Source organism: Micropterus salmoides, unplaced genomic scaffold, assembly GCF_014851395.1.
Source record: "Micropterus salmoides isolate LMB-PRFRI ecotype aquatic unplaced genomic scaffold, ASM1485139v1 Ms_hic_scaffold_14, whole genome shotgun sequence".
NCBI classification, from domain to species: Eukaryota; Metazoa; Chordata; class Actinopteri; order Centrarchiformes; family Centrarchidae; genus Micropterus; species Micropterus salmoides.
In genome coordinates, this window is record NW_024040485.1 from 20,406,112 (window position 1) to 20,426,162 (window position 20,051).

The 20,051-nt window shown below is 42.8% G+C and overlaps 2 protein-coding genes across 6 annotated transcripts; one reads left to right on the plus strand and one right to left on the minus strand.

Moving 5' to 3' along the window:
* Positions 1 to 1,745: 1,745 nt before the first annotated feature.
* Positions 1,746 to 11,164, plus strand: LOC119902207 (calcium-binding mitochondrial carrier protein Aralar1-like). Of its 2 annotated transcripts, none has more exons than XM_038718226.1 (18): positions 1,746 to 1,823; positions 2,549 to 2,602; positions 3,957 to 4,102; positions 4,668 to 4,783; positions 5,238 to 5,377; positions 5,481 to 5,627; positions 6,077 to 6,215; positions 6,326 to 6,419; positions 6,558 to 6,642; positions 6,840 to 6,921; positions 7,025 to 7,183; positions 7,765 to 7,817; positions 8,096 to 8,176; positions 8,693 to 8,833; positions 9,055 to 9,193; positions 9,387 to 9,545; positions 9,641 to 9,731; positions 10,239 to 11,164. In XM_038718226.1, the coding sequence occupies exons 1-18, from the start codon at positions 1,812 to 1,814 to the stop codon at positions 10,444 to 10,446; spliced, it is 2,046 nt and encodes a 681-aa protein (XP_038574154.1). In that variant the 5' UTR covers positions 1,746 to 1,811; the 3' UTR covers positions 10,447 to 11,164. The 2 variants fall into 2 exon arrangements, with proteins under 2 accessions (XP_038574154.1, XP_038574155.1); XM_038718227.1 differs by lacking the exon at positions 1,746 to 1,823 and adding an exon at positions 2,311 to 2,329.
* An 83-nt stretch (positions 11,165 to 11,247) lies between these two features.
* On the minus strand, positions 11,248 to 19,530 carry LOC119902208 (dynein, cytoplasmic 1, intermediate chain 2a-like). Of its 4 annotated transcripts, none has more exons than XM_038718229.1 (17): positions 19,398 to 19,530; positions 17,767 to 17,875; positions 17,550 to 17,679; positions 16,986 to 17,070; positions 16,565 to 16,627; positions 16,231 to 16,358; positions 16,014 to 16,103; positions 14,933 to 15,095; positions 14,720 to 14,819; positions 14,375 to 14,500; positions 14,116 to 14,262; positions 13,891 to 14,004; positions 13,654 to 13,787; positions 13,370 to 13,514; positions 13,135 to 13,275; positions 12,792 to 12,917; positions 11,248 to 12,628 (listed from the first exon to the last, which is right to left on the minus strand). In XM_038718229.1, exons 2-17 carry the CDS (start codon positions 17,872 to 17,874, stop codon positions 12,527 to 12,529), a joined length of 1,902 nt encoding a protein of 633 aa, XP_038574157.1. In that variant the 5' UTR covers position 17,875; positions 19,398 to 19,530; the 3' UTR covers positions 11,248 to 12,526. The 4 variants fall into 4 exon arrangements, with proteins under 4 accessions (XP_038574157.1, XP_038574156.1, XP_038574160.1 ...); XM_038718228.1 differs by having other exon boundaries at positions 16,986 to 17,121; XM_038718232.1 differs by lacking the exon at positions 16,565 to 16,627.
* Between the last annotated feature and the right edge of the window lie 521 nt (positions 19,531 to 20,051).

Consider the following 20,051-nt stretch of genomic DNA (forward strand, 5'->3'; position numbering starts at 1 on the left):
CAGTAGTGTGCGTGGCCTCCACGTGCCTGTATGACCTCCCTACAACGCCTGGGCATGCTCCTGATGAGGTGGCGGATGGTCTCCTGAGGGATCTCCTCCCAGACCTGGACTAAAGCATCCGCCATCTCCTGGACAGTCTGTGGTGCAACGTGGTGTTGGTGAATGGAGCGAGACATGATGTCCCAGATGTGCTCAATTGGATTCAGGAACTGCTAACACACTCCAATGCAACTCAACCAACCGCACCAGCATATGGTCTCACAAGGAGTCTGAGGATCTCATCTCGGTACCTAATGGCAGTCAGGCTACCTCTGGCGAGCACATGGACGGCTGTGCGGCCCCCCAAAGAAATGCCACCCCACACCATTACTGACCCACCGCCAAACAGGTCATGCTGGAGGATGTTACAGGCAGCAAAACGTTCTCCATGGCATCTCCAGATTCTGTCGTGTCTGTCACATGTGCTCAGTGTGAACCTGCTTTCACCTGTGAAGAGCACAGGGCGCCAGTGGCGATTTTGCCAATCTTGGTGTTCTCTGGCAAATGCCAAACGTCCTGCACGGTGTTGGGCTGTAAGCACAACCCCCACCTGTGGACGTTGGGCCCTCATATCACCCTCATGGAGTCTGTTTCTGACCGTTTGAGCAGACACATGCACATTTGTGGCCTGCTGGAGGTCATTTTGCAGAGCTCTGGCAGTGCTCCTCCTGCTCCTCCTTGCACAAAGGTGGAGGTAGCGGTCCTGCTGCTGGGTTCTTTCCCTCCTACGGCCTCCTCCACGTCTCCTGATGTACTGGCCTGTCTCCTGGTAGCACCTCCGTGCTCTGGACACTACACTGACAGACACAGCAAACTTGCCACAGCTCGCATTGATGTGCCATCCTGGATGAGCTGCACTACCTGAGCCACTTGTGTGGGTTGTAGACTCCGTCTCATGCTACCACTAGAGTGAAAGCACCGCCAGCATTCAAAAGTGACCAAAACATCAGCCAAGATGCATAGGAACTGAGAAGTGGTCTGTGGTCACCACCTGCAGAACCACTCCTTTATTGGGGGATTGACTTGGAGTTACATTGTGTTGTTTAAGTGTTCCCTTTATTTTTTTGAGCAGTGTATTACTTGTACCTCGAAGCAGGAATAGATTTTATGTATGGAAAAATTTTAATTAATTTGTTGTTGACTTTTCTGTCTAGAAATGGAAGACCATTTATTGAGAAATTTCCCAGAAATATAATCCATCCATCCATCCATCTGTCGACAACCGCTTATCCTGCGTACAGGGTCGCGGGGGGCTGGAGCCAATCCCAGCTGATCAGAAATATAATATGATCTAAATTAGGTATGAATCTCCTTGGGTTATGCCCTGGCCACAATATAATCTCTTTTTTGGGAGGATGAAAGTTGAACTGAAGAGTGAAGTTATCATATTTGATTTTAATTTAATAATTGGGAGACAAGTAAAATGTCATATTTAAACCAGTCCTGTATAATGAGAGTCTTGTTTCTGTGTTTGATGTCCATATTATTATAGAATAAACATTTCCGAGGAGAAAAAAAATACGTGTTTGGACAGCTTAACTGGTATTTTGTTAATGGAGTATGTAGCAGCACTTAAGGACACTTAATCACAAAGTGTATTAAATATTACAACCCGTCCAGCAACATAACTAAAACTGTTTGAATGTGGCAAACTTATTTATCGGGCTGTGTTGTTGAAAGGCTGCGCGGTGTCTCTCTCACGTTGCGCAGACTACACGTCCGATCGCACGCGCTGCGCCTCGCTCGCCCACTGTACGTGACGTCAAACCAGCATGGCGGTCAAGGTGACTTCGGCATCGCTCTCTTAGAGATTTTCAAACCTCTCCTTTAACATGTCTGCATGCCTTCTGCTCGTTTTCTCGTGTAGGACTTATCAAAGCTAGACTTCCCGGTGCTGTCTCGCTAGGGTGTCTCGGATGCGGTGTAACGTTAGCCTACTCCGAGGCTGTAGCATCACTGGGCTAGCCGTCGCCCGGTGGTTGGCCTTGATGAGGCATCCACAACCAAGTTAGCGAGATAATGCTAAACAGCTAACGTTGCCGGACTGCTAATAATAGTGACGTGATAAAATCACAAACGATATCTGAAGTCGCTCCTGTTCACAGCAGTCGACACTTTGTAAAATTGCTTTCGCCTTCTCGCACTTTGCCGATTTTAACGTGTCATTGCAACGGTGTGTGTCCTCTTCCTAGTAGTATGAGTAGTTTGCTTGCTAGCCGGCTACCCAGTTGTTTGAGCTTGTGCAGAGGTTTGGCTGTTTAGCTGCCTAATTTGCTCAACTTGAGGGCATGTAAGTTAGTCTTTTCTCTGCAACCATATCTGTCTCAGTGGGTCGTGTTTCTCCTTCACAGCAGTGGACGTTTCAAGGAGACACAAACTCAAAGCTGCTTACTCGTTTTGCTTCGTGTTATGTGAAGTACACCGTACTGCAAAATTAGCTTTACAACTGTGAATGTGAAAGCGCACATTCGCAATGTCATAATTCTTGCTCTATTGTGCATCGTTTTAGGTGCAATCTACCAAACGCGGGGACCCAAGTGAGCTGAAAGGAATCTTCCAGAAGGTAAGTTAAGGTTTGCACAGATTTAGTCCAGAAATGAAGTCTCAAATGTTTCTTTGGCCAATGTCACATTGTGCATGCATATAGTAACATCTGTGCCCACCATGTTCACATCCATCACTTGTATTTGTGAAACAGACTGTTTTCACTTGGTGAATGAGCTTGTGAGTTTGTCATGGGGTTTAAATTACAGCATTGGCCACAGTTAAAGGTCCAGCACAGGCTCCTGGTGTTACATCGAAGCACCAGTAAATGTAACTGCATAGATTGTCAGTGAACAATATTGTATTTTTATTGACAGAAGTTGAAGCATAATTGTGGTTTGTGTGTTCAGTCTGGAGCAGCTGTTGTGACTGGAGTAGTTTGAGTAGTATTTTGCTTCAGGACTGCAAGAAAAGTGTTTAGTATCTGATTTGCTCAATCTTGGTCTGGGTTGATCATCTTGATAGGTTAAGGGAAGGTGTTGGACCGGACATTGTTGAAGTGTGTATGTATAGAGCCAGAATATCTACGTCACCAGAGCATCAGGCTTTTAATCTGAGGGTCCAGGGTTCAGGTCCCTGTTCAGGCGTAATTGTGTTTCACAGTCTCCAGTACTGCACAAGCAAAGACTTGCATGTCTTTGTACTTAACAGATCAGAGAGCACTGTGTAACACAAGTGCTCGTGTTGAGTATTGAAAAACATTTGGAGTCAGAGTAAAGACTACTGCGTGCCAGAGGATACAAAGGCAGAAAGGTCTGTGTATGACCATGAGATGTCATGAGTGACAGCAATAACAGTGAATTTTAACCTTCACCTTGCTCCACTGTCTTGTGCGTGGCGAGCTGTGTGACTGTCATGTGGGCCTGCAGTTATCAGCACACTGATATACGTACAAATATCTGACAAGCTCAAGGCACAAACATCAGTGCACGTGTGCCTACTCATGCGTGCAGAAATGTGGGCTGGTGTAATTCTGACATGTCATGCATGCCACAACTGCAGAGTCGGTGACCTTGGTTGTTCATGTGCAGCATGGTTCACCAGCACAGGTTAGTAAAAGACCAACACAAAACTGGTGTTTTAGGGATGGCACAGAAGAAGTCAGTATAGTGTAGTAAGTAAAACATGCACCTTTTATTGTACTGCTAACCTGTGGTTCATGCAAACCCATGTACTTGTCATGCTTTACACTCACATCTCTGAATACTGACAAACAGGGTATTGGCTAGGGCACTGTAAGGGTTATCAGAATTAATGTAAATTGTTGTAATTGTTAATTAAACAAGTTATTTTTGGGGTTAACAGAAAAGAAGTTGGTGTCTGTTAAGGGTTAGGCATCCATGTTGATGTTGTTTTTTTGTATCTCCCCTCAGTATGCCAGTGTAGTGGATAAGGATGGAGAGAGGTATATGACCCCGGGAGACTTTGTCCAGAAGTATCTAGGACTACACACACAGATCCACCACAACCCCAAAACTGTACAGCTCATTGCTGCTGTGGCTGACACCACAAAGGACGGGTACGTACTGACACAGAAACGCTGTGCGCAAACACACACACACACAGCTTATCATCACTAACTGACCGTTTATTGAGCCATGTCTGATCAGTACCTGTCATTATAGCCACTTGCAGATAAGATTAAACTATCAATGACTCCCATTTCCCAGACTGTTTGTGTATGCAGTCATATGTGCACAAATTACACACACACACACTCTCTACTGATCATGTGACTTGGTGTTTAGGTCTGTTCAGAAAACCATAGTGACAAATGTGCTTTTTTAAACCCTGAAATAAATGACTTTATTTGTCAGCTGTTGTAATTTTATTTGCATTCTGACCTTTTAGACTTGCAAACATTTTTAATGTTTGCATATAGGAGTTTTATTGTTTTTTTTGTTTTTTTTAACCAAAGCTAAAAGATGTTAAACTGTTCCCACAAACAGAGAAAATGTTTTGTGTGTATGTGTGATTTCGATGAACTGGTCCTTTAAAGCAAGACTGTATGATCTGATCTTGGCCTTATAAGTCTTTGTGTTTAACAGTATATCATTTCTTTTCTTATACATCCACAACCGCAGGCTGATCTCGTTCCAGGAGTTTCTTGCATTTGAATCGGTGTTGTGTGCACCTGATACCCTCTTCATAGTAGCCTTCCAGCTGTTTGACAAGACTGGAACTGGAGCCATTTCCTTCGGTAGGGGCCAGTGTGTTTTCCAGATTTTTGCATGAGCTCTGAGTTCAGTTCACATGATTTAGATGAATTAAAAAAAAATAGTAAAAATATAGCGCTGTACACTGTGTAAAATAGAAGGAGTTTAAGTGCAGTGAATCCATCCCTGATGTATTTGTGTGCTGCGTCATCAGACCAATTTACATATTTTCCTGCGGTGACCTGTGGAGAGAGAATTTCCTAATGTAACATTGTTAAGCAGATTAGTCCTCGGTCTAAATCATTACACATTGGTCGTCTTATATAATCGCTTTCATGTGCTGTTTCTTCTGTCCTTCCTACTTCTGCTTTCTTTCTCATGTCACACAAAGCTTTGTTATGGCATTTAAAGGATTTGACCTAACTACTGTTACTTACTAACTACATTAGTTTTGTCTGAAAGATTGATTATTTTCTTGAATGTGTATTTGTGCTGCAGAGAATGTGCGGGACATCTTCAGCCAGACCACCGTGCACCACCACATTCCCTTCAACTGGGACTGCGAGTTCATCCGTCTGCACTTTGGGCACGACCGCAAGAAACACCTCAGCTACCTCGAGTTCACACAGTTTCTGCAGGTACGCCGACGATACACACACAGATCAGCGTCTCCCTCTTTTTTCACTTGACTATATTTACATTCAACCTTGTGGTGTCATGTGTTTTCTGTTTCTCTTTAAGGAGCTGCAGTTGGAGCATGCACGCCAGGCGTTTGCCCAGAAGGACAAAGGGAAGAATGGCGTCATCTCTGCCATGGACTTCAGTGACATCATGGCCACCATCAGGCACCACATGCTCACACCCTTTGTGGAGGAGAACCTTGTCTCGGTGAGTGTTTGGGAGCCTACTGACAGTGATGTGTATGATTTTTTTTCACTCTGTCCACAGAGGATATTCAGTTCTGATTGACAAGAGCATGAGTGTTATTTTCAGATAACCACAGCTCTGACTGTTCTAAATTAATTTTCATAGCTGGAAGCTTACTCATTTCAATTTTTAGTAGGCTAGGACATCTCCCTCTTTTGAAGTAGCAAACTGTAAATTGTCTTATTTGGGACAAAGTTTTAAATTTGCCCTAAAATGACGTTTACCTAATTTACCTGAGGTTCTTGTCCCATAAAGTCTCATATCCTGGTTTGTGTAAGGTAGCATTGAGTAATATTTTTGCACCTGTACTTCTCTGATTTCTCATTAAGAGTTCAATATATATATTTAAAAAAAAAAAGCATATTCATAGTCAAAGCAGTACCTGACGTGCCTTGTCTTTATTCTACCAGGCTGCAGGTGGCAGCACCTCTCACATGGTCAGCTTTTCGTACTTCAATGCTTTCAACTCCCTCCTGAACAACATGGAGCTGATACGCAAGATCTACAGCACACTGGCCGGCACGCGGAAGGATACACTCGTGACCAAAGGTGCGCCGATTGATGCATCTTTGCCTTTCAGCTAAGATGTTGTACGAGTGTGTCAGGAATGTCCACATTGTTATAAAAGGCAATTCTCTGTTATCTGTCTGTGTCTGCAGAAGAGTTTGTTCATGCAGCCAACAAGTTTGGTCAGATCACTCCCATGGAAATTGACATCCTGTACCAGTTATCAGGCCTGCACTCCCCCTCTGGGTAAACACTAGCTCTGCTACTCAGTGAAAGTCTGTGATAGAATCCTTAGGTTCACCTGAAATGTCTAAACTTTACTTAAATTTACTGAAAAATATTTGTGTGATGTAAATAACGAGGAAATAAACATCTGTGTATCAGGCGCCTGAATTTTACTGACATTGAGAGAATAGCTCCGTTAGAGGAAGGATGTCTGCCCTACCACCTGGCTGAAACCCAAAAACAGGTAGGATGCTTATGGTAGTCAGTGTGCAACTCCTTATTCATAAATAAGCAAATATAATATTCTATATTCCCACCACACAAAAGCAGGATTTTGTCTTGCATAAGAACAATTTACAGTGATTGCATCACTGACATCATCATAAATTATTTTTCATAATATAAAACTCACCACGGTCCCCTATGTGGTTTTCCCATCAGGCCCATGGGGACAGTTCCAGGCCTGTGTGGCTCCAAGTTGCTGAGTCGGCCTACAGGTTCAGTCTGGGCTCCCTTGCTGGCGGTGAGTTATCCTGTGACCAGGGAGAGGTGTCTGTCACACAGCAGCAAAGACATCGGATTTGATAGATGGTATTTAGTCTGAGTTTGTGTGCATGTTTCCACAGCTACGGGAGCGACGGCTGTGTACCCCATTGACTTGGTGAAGACTCGTATGCAGAACCAGAGGTCCACAGGATCCTTTGTTGGAGAGCTGATGTACAAGAACAGCTTTGACTGTGCTAAGAAGGTGCTCCGCTACGAGGGCTTCTTCGGCTTCTACAGAGGTAGGCACCTGTATTTTATCCCCTCTCTGCAGGCACACCACCAGTGATCTTGTGTTTTTATTGTACTTTTGTTCATTCATCTTAGCTGTGTACTTCCCTGTTTCAAAGTAAAATATTACATTAGCTCGGTTGGAGCATTTTGTCCTAGTTGCCTAGTTTTTATTTGTTTTTTCCACCACTGATGCACACTTCAAATCTGAGATTCCCATAGTATTTCAAAATGAAGTAAACCTTTTTGGTCAATTCAAATGTTTTTTCCTTGTTGAAGTAATGCAACATTCTTCTTTCTCTAATAATATCAGAATATATATTGATTTTTGTATTTTGGTCTGTGTTGCATAATATTAATTACAAGATACCACTATTGTGATCAAATTTTGTGTGTTATTCCTTTCCTCTCTCAAGCTTCCTTTCATATCATTAGTAAAAGCATTATGTTGGTTTCCGCCTTCATGTTTTTGACCTCATGTCTTATTTTCCATCTTCTTATTTCCTTCTGATTTCTCCTCTCACTCCTCTTTGCCCAGTAATACTAATGAAATGAGATTCTCCTGTCACTCAATCCCCATGATGCCCCACAGGTCTGGTTCCTCAGCTTATAGGTGTCGCACCTGAGAAGGCTATCAAACTCACAGTGAGTGATTTCCACTCCATAATTCACTCTGCATACACTATTGGTAATAATAATTTCTTAAACTGCATGTTGACAATAAAAATATACAACAGCCATGAAATTAAATGAATCAAAAGGGCCTCACAAGATGAAAAATAAGAAGTTTAAATTTGGTGTAAAATAAATAATGTATAGGATGAAAGACTTCACATTAGGGCACATTTACAAAGGCAACTGGATTTTTAGCATCACTCTGAACTGTCTTTGTTCTCTTTGCCTGCTGTGTTTGTGTCCCACAGGTGAATGACTTCGTAAGAGACAAGTTCACCGGAAAAGACAACACAGTTCCTTTTTTTGCTGAGGTTATGGCTGGTGGCTGTGTAAGTACCACGTCTCAAACACTTTTGTATCCTGCTCTATCTGTTTGTGAATGTATAAATGAACACTGAAGAAGAAAAAAATGTTAGTTTACCCAAGAGCGTGCGCCTCCTTAGTTGTAAAAGGCCATCAAAAAGTAACTCATGCATGCAGTCTATTTATTTGTTGTATTAACATGCTTGCAGAGTTCCAAATGTTACTGCGGACTGCAATTGCATCCAGAGTTGCCATTGAGAATTGTCATTGTCCAATGCAACATGTTTTTTTTTGTCTGTTTTTGATAGCATTGTTCATCTTTACACACATTGGCCCAGCACACCTTACCGTCCAAGGAAATGGCAAAGTAAATGACTAATCAGGATTTAATTTTTACTTTTGATTCTTTATATGAGCAAGACTTGGCTCGCATCCCTCAGCTGAGTACATGTGAGATGCAGGAGCAGTGATGTTTTTGTTGTTGTTGTTTATTATTATTTATAAATGTGTCAACAAGGTGCTGCTCTCCCCAATTTATCCAGGCTGGAGGCTCTCAGGTGATCTTTACCAACCCTCTGGAGATTGTGAAGATTCGCCTGCAGGTGGCAGGAGAGATCACCACTGGACCTCGAGTCAGCGCGCTCAGTGTGGTCCGTGACCTGGGCTTTTTCGGCCTCTACAAGGTAATGTCATTGAATGTGTCACAATCTTCTCTCAGGCAGCCCAATGATGGTAGCATGAGTACATGTCCATGGTAGTGCAAACAGCATTATTATTCTCATTGTGTAAAAAAAAAAATTAAATAAAAGACCTATTTACTGGCTCACTCTGCACTCTTTCTCTTTGCCTCACTCTTTCATAGCACAGTCTCACACATCTGTCTGTTCTTTGTGCATCTGTATAGGGTGCTAAAGCATGTTTCCTGAGAGACATCCCCTTCTCAGCCATCTATTTCCCCGCGTATGCCCACCTCAAGACCATGTTTGCTGACGAACAAGGCAGGCTGGGAGCTCTGCAGCTTCTCGCGGCTGGAGCGATTGCAGGTAACCTCAAATTATGACCCAGAACAAAGGAAACCAAAGCTGTAAGCAGAATCGAGAAATACTAATAAACAAGTTATTGCTTGAAAATAATTATTACTGACTTTTGACTTGCCCTTAAATCACAGAGACCCTGATTTTACACAGGGCTGAAATAACATGCGTCATCTCACTTCTTTGCAAATGTATTTCCCAGGTATTCCTGCAGCCTCCCTTGTGACGCCTGCTGACGTCATCAAGACACGTTTGCAAGTTGCAGCAAGGGCAGGACAGACCACTTACACAGGCGTCATCGATTGCTTCAGGAAGATCATGAGAGAGGAAGGCTTCAGGGCTTTGTGGAAGGGAGCTGGAGGTGTGTGTGTGTTTGTTTACTCTTGCACGCACAGACAGCGTCTCAGATTGTTTTCTCATTTAAATTGTATTGAATTGTGTCTCTCTTTTATCCAGCTCGTATGTGCCGGTCTTCCCCTCAGTTTGGTGTGACTTTGGTGACTTATGAGCTCTTACAGCGGTGGTTCTACATTGACTTTGGAGGACAGTACGTTGATTTTTGTTTTGTTAAAAGGAGAGTGAGCAGTTAGACTGGTAAAGAGGTTGGGGAAGCAATAGGATTCATAGCCAGGATGGAAATACAGAACATTTGCCTTTAGAGACAGAAAATGTAACTTTTGAAGTTAATAACATTTCATTCATTTTGTTTGCATTTTATATGTTTTGTTATGAGATGAACCACATTCCACTTCATACACATACATGCTTGGATAACATCTCTTGCTCTAAAGATAGGCAAATGTAACCGCAACACTTAGTAGATTCACGCTGGCAGCGTCTTCAAGTGCAACTTCACAGGTTGAAATCACATACACTACTGTCCTATTGTCCATTATGACTCTTCAGAAAAGAAGCATTTTAAAACATTGCTACCACGTCTTATGTAATGGAAAGTACTTATGTCATAACATAAACTTATTTAAATGTAACTGTCAATGTTAAAAATGTCCCCTTTATTTATGTACCAATCACTCCTGTCCTCTCGTCTCCACAGTCGTCCGACAGGATCTGAGCCCACACCCAAGTCTCGCATCTCAGAGCTTCCTCCCATTAACGCTGACCACGTCGGAGGCTACCGCCTGGCCGCAGCAACCTTCGCCGGGGTGGAAAACAAATTTGGCCTCCACCTTCCCAAATTCAAGTCCTCCGGTGTGGTTTCCATACATTACCCAGACCCGGTCACTGCCACTCAGGCCCCATAGAGGTCTGAATCTCCATATCATTTTGTCATCCCTCGCCTCCTCTACCAGGAGCCAGACACTTAGATAGATACACAAACAAAACACACACAGTTATAAATACACTCCACAAATAGGGGCCATTAATGTAGGAACAATCAACGCCGGCCTGTCACTCTCTCCAGGGTGAAGGTGTGCTCCACTAGTCCCCAGCCGGTGGTAGAGGGCTGGCTGCAGCTATGGATGCCACAGAGCTGACAGCATCGGGACCAGAGCACGACTGTGTTGTATCTTCAGTGGCTGAACGCTCCTAGCATCTCCATCTTTTGTGTTCTTCTCTCCAGCATTTGTGTAATACACAGCCTTGGGCACTCCAATATCTCTCTCTTAAGTAGCTGATATGATTTTTATTCTATTTTCAGTCTGAGTAGGACTTCTCTTATTGGACAGCGGGCATAGAAAATATTAGACTGGTCAGCACCGTTTGTGGGGCTTCACTCTTGATAGGTCCTCATACAGGAGGCTACATACTGTACATATTGTATAACTGTACTGAGACAGCACATTTCAGAAAGCAGTGAAGAAAATGTTACAAGACAAAGCGCCGTAACATTCAGTCAGCATCATTATACAGTAACTGTAATGTTATGGCAGCATGGGGCCTTTGGTCCTGGTTACTGAGAATCACTCTTACTGATGTACAGAACTTTTCAATAAAGTGTTTTCTTGATAAAACAAGAATCATGAGCAGAGAATTAGGTATTAATAAATTAAATGTATCTGAATTCAGTCATTGTATTTTATTGAAATAAATCATCCATATGGTTTTAATTTTAACAATGTCTTGAGTTTTATTCCAATGGAAAAGTGCAACCATCAACTGTATCAGGAACAGTAACAGGAAAGAGTACAGTACAATTAGTCTATGCAGAATATCTATTTTGTTCATGTTTTATCAAATATGGTTGCTACAGTTCATCTTGAGCTCATTTTAAACATTAAAGAGAAAGCGTTTGAAGCAGATCTTTTTACTAGCCTACTAGTGAGATCGGATTGCTGCATCCTGGAAGGAATGTAAAATTGGATGGAAATGGAAAACAATGAAAATCAATTCATGTTCTGTGGTTAAAAATTTGTTTCCAACCTCAGCTTTACACCTCCATTTAAAACTTACTGTAGTTTATTTAGATCCTCTTAAAGAGGACAAGTCCGAAAAATTTTCTACTACTCATTATACAGGTACAGAGTATAAAACAACCTTTGGTACAGAAAAAAAAACGCCTTTAACTGTACGAGTGTCAATAAATTCAAGGCAAGTATAGTGACGGATTTTGCCCGCTAAAAAGCTTGTAGTGCTTATTTTAGGAATGTACTACCCAATCTTAGTACAAAGCAGCATTTTTAAATAAACAAAATATTTAAATAAGTGCAACCACCAGAATAAATATTAAATATTGTAGTGGTTAAAATGTAAATGACACATTTCTGCACAGGCGCGAGTGTGCATGTGTAAGCACGTTAGCTGTTTTAGTCAACAACTTCAAGTGCTGCTGAGGATAAAGAGGAACTGATATGTCAGCTTTTCTCCCCCCCCCCCCCCCCCCCCCCCCCTCACTCTGCCAGCCATGTGCACAAGCGTGCCGGAAAATATTAAAACATGTAAAAACACACAAATGTTAATAAAAAGGTGCAAGTACAAAGGTTTGCATATTTAAAAAAGGGCTGAGTTGGTTGAGGCCTCAGGAGAAGAGCAGTTTCTGGAGTCCTGAGGATGTTATCAAAGCTAGAAGTTTAGATGGGACAGCCCACATCTGTGCTGAAAATCACTTCCCTGTATTCCTCTGCCACTTTCAACCACTTAACTGTGGTTTCTGTGCTACTACTGCTACACGTCACACTCATTGTTCCTACAAATACTCTTAAAGACACATTTCAAAACACATCTAAAACTTGTCTAAAGCTGTCTTTTCTATCCCTTCTAGCTCTGCACATCTCCTCAGGCCAATTTATGTTGTAGTAGGTGGAAAAGCTGGACGCCAGTGTAGTGTGTTATACATGTGTAGCGTACTGGAGACATTTTTGAGCAGTTATGGGATTTGTAACATCAGACGTTGGCCAGCTCCTCAGCTTCATCTCGGTTCTCATTGATCTCAACCAGTGTCCTGACGAAGCGAGTCCACTCGTCAGCCTTGGGCACACAGATTTGCTGCAGAAAGACAAAAGGACAACGCATCCAGCAGCATGTCAAGCAAGAGATGGAGAGAGTGGCACCTGATTATCTAGAATCGGACGTGGACCAAAATCATTTGTTTTCAGTAGGATAACTGAAATAACCTAAGTAATCATAGTAATATGGAATGACAACTCACCTCCCCTACATCGTAGACTTGAACCTGTCCCTCCGAATCCCCAGTAGCAATCTCTTTGCCAGAGTGAGCCCATCTCACACGGTTCAGTGCTGGAGCCCCCTCCACACTCACACTGGCAGTGGGAACCTAAAAACCACACAATCCCATGTTCACATGGCTCGTGGAATAATAGGAATGTCGGCTCATTCAGCTCATGCTATGATTTATCTGTACTTGAAGGACATTGTGTGATTTTTCACTTTCTTGCCAACACATACAGATCCAATACATATGTCTTGTTCACTGTTCCCAGAATGTCAAACTATTCTTTTAAAGGGTGAAATTAAGGTTTCAGTGTGCATACTTCTGTGTCATTGTTGAGGTTCCACAGGTCCAGGCGTCCAGCTAGGTCCACACAAGCAAACAGAGCAGGGTGTGTTGGGGACCACATCGCGTCATAGACGTAGTCACAACTGTCCTCGAACGAGTACAACGGACGGGTACTCTGTACAGAAGAGGGAGAAAAACCAAGGAAGAAATAGATTCATGTCAGGAAACCGGACAGTGCATCATCTTGTGTGTGACTGTAAATGTCTCACCTTGGTGCTCCAGAGTTTGACGGTCCAGTCAAAAGAGGAGGAGATGAAGAGATGAGAGAAGTCAACAGGTCCTCCAGCACTGTGACAGCTCAGCCCGGTCACAGGACCATGATGGCCCTCAAACACCTCGGTGATACCTGCCTTACTGTGACACACACACACACGTAAAGAACTGTGAGGACTTCTAGTAATTATCCTCTTACCTTCAAAGGCCTTTTCAGCATTTAATGGAAGTGTTGCGTTCACGTACTGCAACCCATGCAAACACAAATTTGAAGACTCACCTCCCGTGGCGACAGGCTGTGTAGACAGAGCCATCCTCGCTCCCCACCACAAAGTTGTTCACGTCACCAAGAGGAAAAGCCATGGAGGTGACGGCCACCGCTTTGCTCTGTTTGAAAACCAGCTCCAGACTGTCCTGCAGGGAAAACACACGCAGCCTCAGACTCTCTGCATAAAGATGTTTCCCCGATGTGGTCCCCAACACACCCTGCTCATCCATCCACACAAGTTCAACCTACCTGCGGCTGGGAGAGCATGTCGAGGCTCCAGGAGCACATTTTGCCATCAGTGGAAATGCTGATCAGGTTGTTAGCGTTTTGGGTTCCTACTACGTTCACACAGTAGACCGGGTGCTGGACACAGCGGAGCACAGTCAGAGGATTTAAACAACATATGCTTACCGAGAAAGCCAGATGTAAATATGTGGAAATATTAGAAGGTGTGTGTGGGCTCCAGTGCATTACCGTGTGTGCAGCTGCAGACAGGGGAGTTCTCTGAACAGGGGTGCGCTTGTTGCTCCTGTTATCCCATAAGACAATCTGTCCGGAGTACGTCCCACCCACCACCAGGTTGGGGTGAAACTTCGCAAACCCGGCTGACATCACCTCTGACTGGAGGAAGAAAAGAGTACAATTTAAATATAGCTTCTTAAGCCTAAATATTTGATTGAATTAAGCGTAAGAGAATGTAGTGGTTTGTAAGGCATGTGAATTCTTTCCTTGCCTGGCAGTGAAAGATGTACTCGGGTGTGCCCTTCTTGTACTTCATGTTCCAGACCAGTGCCACTCCATCAGGCTCATGGGGAGCATCCTCGTTGTTGTTATATGAGGCCACCAGCAGCTCTGGATACTGACAGGAACACGACACCCATTTTTAGTTTGCAGAGAAGAGGCAGTGAAGCGAGGCACGAGTCATTTAAGAGTCACAAATGAATACAACATATCATCCACGGTTGATTTTGAGTCAGTCCAACTGTCAACACACAAGCTCTCTCCGTCACTTCATACATACAGGGAAGAATAGGGCCTTTAGGTTAGACAGCATAACTGTGCCCCTGTTCTGACCCACCTGAGGGGACCAGTCCAGACAGGTGACCACTCTGTTTTTAGTCCAGCGCTCATCTGCAAACTGCCTGTTCAGAACCAGCTTTGCACCCGCCTGCAAGTCACTGGGAGGGACAGAGGGAAAAAAAACATTGTTATCAACCCTGCCTATCCACCTGTCAGTCGTTTAATGTCTATCTACAACATTTTAAACATTTAAACTTTCCATGTGCCTCACCCCTCCTTATCCTCCAGATCTCTGCCGCTGTAGTCGAAGCAGACGTCCACCTGCTCGGCCAGAGCTCTCTCCACAATTCTGCTGCCCCGCTCGAAAAATGACAAGAACTCCCCAGAGTGCAGTACCTGCAGCTTTTCTTCTTCGGTCAGCTCTTTGGGAGTGTCTATGCACAGATAATTCAATATGAGAAAAGGAAAACTACTAGAAAAGATCTTGGTTACTGGCAATACACTGATAGATTTCCCATTTTGTACTATATATTTAGATAGAAATTAGCTCCAAACCATTACTTAAAGCAAAAATCGTGTATGGTAAGAGTAAAGTAAGTTAGTTAGCTGAAACGATTAATTGAGAAACTCAACACTCAAATCATCATTGTTAAATCCATTTAACTATACACAGTGCAGTGTTTCGCACAAATGATTATTACTGTCGCAAGACGAGTGCGGACGATGTGATTTGATGGCACGGATTGCAAAAAGGAAGAGGGAGAAAGAGAACAGACAACCCAGAGTAAACAACAGAAAGTGTCCAAAGTTTGGTATCATTTCAAGCTGACACAAAACAAAAACTCTGTAGAGTGTGTCTGTTGTAAAACAGAACTAGCCTGCCACAATAGCACGATGGCAGTGCTTAAGCATCTTGGCAGAAAGCATTCAGTTTATGCATTGAGTACACTGAGTGGAGCAGGCACAAGGTAAGCATTTAACATAAATTGGTGGCTAGTCATGATGTCCCTAAATCCCAGAAAATAAAATGCTGAAGTCTGTTTCTTAAAAACCCAGAATGTAATTTGGCACTTAAATGCACTACATGGGTTTAGTTTTGAAAGATAATATGACTGTATGCAATAAAGCAATAAAATGTAGATTATTTTGTATTTACTACTAAGAAAGCAATATTATTTCTTATCTGATTGCTTGATGAAATAATCTGTAGAATACTTTACTACTAAAATAAAGCAAAAGCCGGCAAAGCACACTTGATTGCCTGCCTAAATTATTGGTATTCACACGTGAACAGCTACTAACAGCCAGCTCACACTTTAAAGAGTTTCCATGTTACAAACATCTGTCCTCACCCTCCTCCTGCTCCTCGCCCTGTTCATCTTTATCCTCCTGGGTGTCCTCTGTTGGTGGGGGAGCAGTTATCTCCTCATCCTCTTCCTCATCTGGAATACACACACACACACACACACACACAAACACGGATTTGAGTGAATTCTTTTTAACATTTTTTTAGTTTTGATTCAGCCGAGATTTGAAAAAACAAAAGCGTTTGTGTCGATGGTTGTTTACCTGCTTTTTGATCGCTGTGTGTCAGTGCCTCGGTGGGTGTCTGTGTTTCTTTGGAGTAGGACACCATTTCCTTCGGGACAAAGTCCACCTGGGTCACTTTGGACATACCCAGCCTCACAGCTCCACGTCTACACACGCACAAATACCATATGGAAAAAAGCACCCACATACACAGGTTTGCAATACAAAGCAGAATTGAATGCAAATTTAACATGTGGAGACATAAATAATGATGTACAGACATAATATTAACACATTTAGACATATCTAACATGAAACCACAAAAACTGAATAAAGCTGGAAGACAAGCTAAAGGAGAGACGAGGAGCAGTACCCCATGAGCTCAGAGTCGGAGTGGAGTTGCAGAGTAGAGGGGTCAGGATCCCAATGCAATGTCCTTACACAGCCAAACCACCAGACGGTGTTAGTAAGAGAAAGACAGGACAGACAGACAAAAAGAGGGAAACAAGAGGATGAAACCAAACACAGGAGATGGGCAAAAGGTGAGCCATATACGAGATGTTAAAGACGGGGAAAACAGCAAACAGAGAAGAAGAAAGACAGAGAGAGAAGAAGAACGGAGTGTGTGTTAATTGAGAAACATCAGCGTGCCGGTGAAAAGGCAAAGGGGAGACATGTCAGAATTCATCAAGTATATATGCCATGTTAATACGCACACACTTGGCATGCAGGCACAACCCAACATCACATAAAATGACTTAAAACAACCATCTCTCCCTGTCTCGCACACACACCTTGGTCCTGCGTTTCCATCACCAGAATCTTGGCTTCCCGCATCGCTGCCCACTGATTTGTTGGAGGGAGACATGGGGGCGGGGACTAGGTAGTGAAACAGACAGGTATCTTCTGTTACTACCCTCAGGGGCTGAGCTGTCAGTGCGTGTGTGTTTGCAAGTGTGTAAGTCAATGAATGGGTGGGTGGGTGAGTGAGGGAGAGAGTGAGTGAGAAAGTGAGGTATGGAAGAAGTGCGTCAGTGAGTGAGGGAGTGAATGAGTTTGCATGCAGTAAGGAGGACAAAACAGAAAAGGACAGACAAAGGGGAGAGAAGAGAGAGAATGAAAATAAATGGCAGGCAGGTTTAGGTGTCATGCACAACAGTTACATAAAATGTTCAGATATTGTGGGAGGGACAGGGGATGGGGGTGGGGATGGCAGTGACGGAAACCAAGCCAGACAGCAAAGTTAGAGGTGTCATTTTTAAACATTGCAAATCCATCAAGCCAACAACCGGAAAATAATGGGAGATAAGTGAGGGTGAACAATAAATTACAGACGCATGCTTGGGTTATGTGTTTACCGTGAGATATGTCAGGAGTGATGCCAACACTCTGTAGCAGAGCCTCCGCCTCCCTCCTCTTCCTCTCCAGGTCTGAGTCTTCATGGCCAGAAGACCCACCACCCACCTCGGCTCCACGCTTCGAGTCACCCTACGGATTACAAGAACAAGCTAAAAACAAAGCAACAGCCTGGCAGGTTCTTCTGCAGTGTGTGAAGCTACAGTTTCTATCGCTTACATCCTTCTTTTTCTTCTCCTCTTCTTTCCTCTTCTTCTCCTCTCGAATCTGAGCGATCCGTTGTTTCTTCCTCTCTAGTTCAGCCTTCAGCTCACTCTTGTCAGACATGCTGCAGGAGGAGGAGAGCATGTAACAGGACAATGAAGAGACTATTCAGGAAATCCTTCACTCATTGCTCTTGTTTATTCCCTTTGAAATTTTAGTTTTGAGTAAATATCTAAACTAAACTAAATATCTGTTCCTGTACTGTGACTTAACATGAAGACAGACCTTGACATATGACATGAGTAGTATTAAATTATTATAATAATGTCATTGCCCTAATTTCCCTGTGAGTCCACGTGAGCACTGAGGTCTAAATCACTGTTTTATGAATCAGCCCTGAGCAGGGAGATCATTCAAAACCAAACTGTAGATCTATTGTAGAGCTGAAACGATTAGTTGATTACTTGAATAAATTGACAACTATTTTGATAATCAAACAGCTGTTTAGTAATTGATCAAGCAAAAATACCAAACATTCTCTTTAAAATGTGAAGATTTCCTGCTTTTCATTCACATTTATGGTATTACAGTAAATATCTTTGAGCTTTGCACTGTGGGTTGGCTAAATCAAGGAATGAGATATTACAGACAAAATGATTAATGAATTAGTTGAGGAAGAAATACGCAGATGAAGCGATAATGAAAATAATGTGTGGAAACACTTTCATTGCTTTTCCATTTTAAGTAGAAGGCAACACATTTTCTGGCTAGATATATTCAACAACTGCAAGGTCACTCTTCTTCACAGCAACAACAAAAAGTCAAGAAAGTTGTGCTTTGCCTTGTGACTTTCCAGAATGCAAACTACACATATCAGTGCTGTGATATTATGTTTGGACAAGGAGCTGTGCAGAATTACAAGGTGGCCCTGGGGCCTGTCATACTGCTAACATGTGAACGCCAACCAGCTGATAACAATGTTCTCTTTATCTGTTTTCTCTATAGTATCACGGCTAACCACGAATAACTAAGAGGGTGTATTGTTGCAAAAATATATGCTTAACTAAATATGCTAGGGAATTTAGACGCCATCGGTTATATTTTTATCCTAAAAATTATATAATTTGTTTATTATCCTGACTCCCACTTGCCAGAGAGAAGCGTTTCAAATAATGGTGTAGCTAGTCCTGTTATCATAAATCTTACACACAACAGCTATAAACTGGTCATATTCATGTCCTAATGCTATTAAATGTGTCTTGAGTGTCCATCACAGTTGAGGTGAGATGTCCCAACACCCTCTATCACAAACAGATGCAGATACAAATCTAAACTAACGTTATAGCTATTGTGTCCATTTCACCGTGTTTTTCTTAATTATAAGTTGATTTAGTGAACGCTCCGTGTTAATAAGGATTTCTACTGGGTCAGGGATTTGCCAAACATTTTATAATCTAATTACCGGCTGCACTTTCAACACAGGCAGCTAGCTTCGGTGCGTTAGCATGCTAATCTCTATGGCACCCGGCGGGCCTGCTGTTATATTAAGCGACTAACGGTAAACCAACGCCCGAGCCTCTATGCTTCACCGTGCCGTTTACCGACACGTTTAAAAGCAACACAGTTATGAAGGCATAATAAAATACCTGATATCAGATGTTAGATTTAAGTAAATAGACGACAATAGAATCCAGTTTCGTGTGTGTGTGTCTGAAGAGAAGAAGCGGTGCTGCAAACTGATGATGCTGGAAGAGACTATTATATCTTTATCTTCCTCTGCGCTTTGCATCACAACCGTTAATGTAGAGTATTACCGCCCCCTACTGGCACACATTACATGTTGCTGGAGAATTACTCCTTATTTGGTGGAGTTTGTTTAGGTGGTGCTATCCACTCTAACCTATTTACTGGCAGGTGTGGTGGGAGGAGCATTGAGATCTCTTATGTATGTAAAATTTGCAATGCTGGGCAAAGAAATCCATTTAAAGTCTTGCATTCAAAGTTTTATAAAGTAGAAGTACATGCTTGTTAAGAAAGAAGTGTGGGAAATTTAAGGAAGCCTATCAAAAGTTTAGCGGCTAAGTAAAATGCAGAATGGCCCATTTCCAGACTGTATTATTCTAGTGGATTATTACTCAGGGACACACTGGTGTCTCACAGTGGATTCAAACCCGGATCTCTCACACCAAAGGTATGTGTGTTACCCACTGTTCTATCACCACCCCTTTTAAGATAAATCTTCAAATAACTACCAAATATAGCTGTCAAATAAATGTGAGGGGGGGGGGGGGGATCAGGGA